This window comes from Gadus morhua, chromosome 12, assembly GCF_902167405.1.
Source record: "Gadus morhua chromosome 12, gadMor3.0, whole genome shotgun sequence".
In the NCBI taxonomy this organism is placed as follows: Eukaryota; Metazoa; Chordata; class Actinopteri; order Gadiformes; family Gadidae; genus Gadus; species Gadus morhua.
This window is the reverse complement of record NC_044059.1, coordinates 25,592,671-25,595,638: the sequence shown is the minus strand read 5'-3', so window position 1 is coordinate 25,595,638 and position 2,968 is coordinate 25,592,671. Positions and strand designations below refer to the sequence as shown.

At 55.0% G+C, this 2,968-nt stretch overlaps 1 protein-coding gene across 1 annotated transcript in view; it reads right to left on the bottom strand.

Annotated features, from left to right (window-relative positions):
• Positions 1-420: 420 nt before the first annotated feature.
• Positions 421-2,968, bottom strand: part of lhx4 (LIM homeobox 4) — an 11,745-nt gene continuing 9,197 nt past the window's right edge. The window contains exons 4-6 of the mRNA XM_030373568.1: positions 2,786-2,940; positions 2,474-2,645; positions 421-1,319 (exon numbers count right to left, since the gene is read on the bottom strand). Of these exons, the coding sequence (XP_030229428.1) occupies positions 916-1,319; positions 2,474-2,645; positions 2,786-2,940 (731 nt within the window). The 3' untranslated portion in view covers positions 421-915. The remainder of the gene's footprint in view (positions 1,320-2,473; positions 2,646-2,785; positions 2,941-2,968) is intronic.

The following is a 2,968-nucleotide window of genomic DNA, read 5'->3' as shown; positions in this document are numbered from 1 at the left end:
GACTAACATAACAACTCTGTAAGCTCCAGCAATACGATAGAAAACCTCAGCATGGTTCAAAAGTCCCCCTTGTGCCACTGCTTTTGTAAAGTTCTCTACCCCCGGGAAACACTGTTTTCTCTTTTTTCTTTTTGTTTGCCTTGTGCATACTTGTGTCTCTCCTCTCTATTTCTCTCTCTCTCTCTCTCTCTCTCTCTCTCTCTCTCTCTGTTTTTTTTCTCCATCTACGTAGAAAAGGAAGAGAAGAACGGTAAAGTGCATAGCCAACGTAACGGCCCACCGTGTGGCCGGACTGCAGTCCTGCTTATTCTGGATCGGATGCATGCAGGAAGCCAGCCTCCTGGGCTCCAGCGGGGGGTTTCACCTAGATAGACGCCCACCCCATCCCCCCCCCCCCCCCCCCCCCCCCCCCCCCCCCCAACATAGTTTCTGATAGATAGGATTGACATGGCCTGTATCAGTCATTTGTGGTTGAGACAACAATACACTACAATCACCGTGAGCACTGGGGGGCGGAAGACCCTGTCAACCCAGAGCCTCATTCTCGGAGGGTACAACAAACAGAACGCAAAGTCCGGTAAGGGGGGGGGAAATCAAACCAAGGTTGTCAGATACATCGTACAGCTCAAAACATTCGGCCCCGCTTCGTCATTCTGTGGAGGGGGGGTCGAGGGGAACCCACGCCCCCTCCCCCACCGTGAAGTTCCGCCCCTCGATTATAAAAAGTGGAAGAGCTCCGTCTTCCTCTGCCCCTGCGCCCGGCGTTCCCGCAGACCAAACGTACCGGGGGTTCTGGGAGAGCGATAGAAAGGTAAAAAGCACCCTCGGCTAGGGTTCTCTGTCCTGGCCTCCCCCTGGTGGCCGGCCCGCTGTCCTGCACCCCGCTTAATCTCCGCTGTCCTCACGCCCGAGTCCTCAGAACTGCGAATGGTCCATCTCGTCCAGCCAGGACGCCGGGCTGGTGGGGAAGTCCGGGTAGCCCGTACTGCTGCCCGTGGACAGGTCTGAGGTGGGCCCCCCGCCCATGGCTCTCAGGGCCTGCCCCACCCCGCCTTGCCCCCCCTGGGCCACCAGACTATCCATGCTGAAGGCCAGGTTGTTCAGCAGCGGGGTGTGGCCGGGCAGGGAGGTGATGGATGAGGGCGACTGGGGCAGGCCGTACGGGCTGCCGGCCCGGATGTCGTGGTACCCCTGGCCGCCGCCGCCGCCGCCGCCGCCGTCGAGCGAGAAGCTGCCGTTCAGCATGCCGCCGTTGGCCACGTCGCCCACGCTGCCGTACAGCCCGTTGGTGTGGCCCAGGTCGGACAGGATCTGGTCGTCTGTTGGCAGAAGGGGAGGGGAGGTGGAAGATACCATTACTGACATGCACGGGGTTGTTACGTTTCACACATTCACACTGTTGACTGCGTGGGCATTATGTAATTGTTATCTTTCAATACGGTTAAGTGCTTTTACGGATGTAATTTATGGAGGCGGTCTCATGTGGGTTTCATGGAAGGAAGTGGGCGTCCAGATGGCGAGTCACCCCATTCCGTAAGATTTAGCCTCAGCCGCCAACAAAGCAGCTCTGTTTGTTTTGCTGTAAGTATTGCTTTACAAAATATTTCACTCCATCCCATCTGGCCCCTTTCAGTGGCCGCATCGCTCTCTATCGTTCATTCTCTAATTGGCTAAAAGCTTTGGCGGCTTTATAGACTTTCTGCCACCATGTTTCCATTTCTTGTAAAAACTGCCTTCTTTTTAAAAGTGACAAGAAGACTTTAACGACCCACCAAAGTGAGGTTTGCAAACAATAAATAAATATAAAAAACACGACGTTTAAAATATCTGCGTGTCTTATAGCAGCTGAGATGTGGTTGCACTCAGGCTGAACAACCGAGTGAACTCGTTCATGCCTCATAATCACAACACGTTGAAAAGATCTCCATGGAAAAGCGTTTCAGTCGCGCTGAACCAAAATTCCCCGTCCGACGTTGAAACAATGTCGCCGTGCCGACAAGCTAACCGATCCCACACGCACAGGCTAGTCTAGGCTGCAGCCTAGGGTCCCACGTGGGCAAGGGGCCCTGGATTGGCCAGACCAATTAAAATATGTATACTTAAAATATTAAAAATAAATAAATTAAACAAGACTTGACCCCTATTGGCCCGTAACAAGAAACATAAAACAATTAAACAGCTGATTGGGGAGATGAGTGGGAAAGTGCGAATTGGCACCTGATTATTCCGTATCATTGCTGTTTGAGTAGAGGCTGTCTCAATGAGTGTGTGTATTCCATTGCGCCGAGTGTGTGTGTGTGTGTGTGGGCCATGTAATATTCCTAGCACGCTTTTACACAAGGCACTAAATTATGTTAATTTCTGCATGTAAGGGGGCCTCCCACCGATAGTAGCTTAGGGGCCAATGACCGCCTTAATCCACCACTGCAGACAGACGGAGACAGAGAGAGTCCCGGGTGTGGCGCTGGCGTACCTCTGAAGCTGAGCTCGCTGTCGCTGAGCCCCGCGTCGTCCGCCGAGCTCTCCTTCTCCACCTTGGTGCCGCCCCGGTTGCGCTTGACGCTCTTGTAGAACTGGCCCCAGCGGTGCCGCCCGGCGTCCTTCTTCAGTCGCTTCTCCTTCGCCCGCCGGTTCTGAAACCACACCTGCCGGGAGAGGCGAGAGAGGACGCACGGGTGAGTGTCAAGAGCGTCACGTCACGTCCGCGGCACACGGTGGAGGCAGACTGACTCAGATTGACGGGGATTCCATTTCGACGGCTGCAGCAGGTGGAGACGGGACGTACCTGCACCACTCTCATGTCCAGGCCGGTCTCCGAGGACAGCTGCTCCCGGACGTGTCTGGCGGGCTTGGGCGACGTCTTGTAGGCGCTCTTCAGCGTCTCCAGCTGCTTGGCCGTGATAGTTGTCCGGGGTCGCTTCGCTCCCGCCTCGGAATCATCTGCAGAGGAGGAAAACCGGCACTGTTT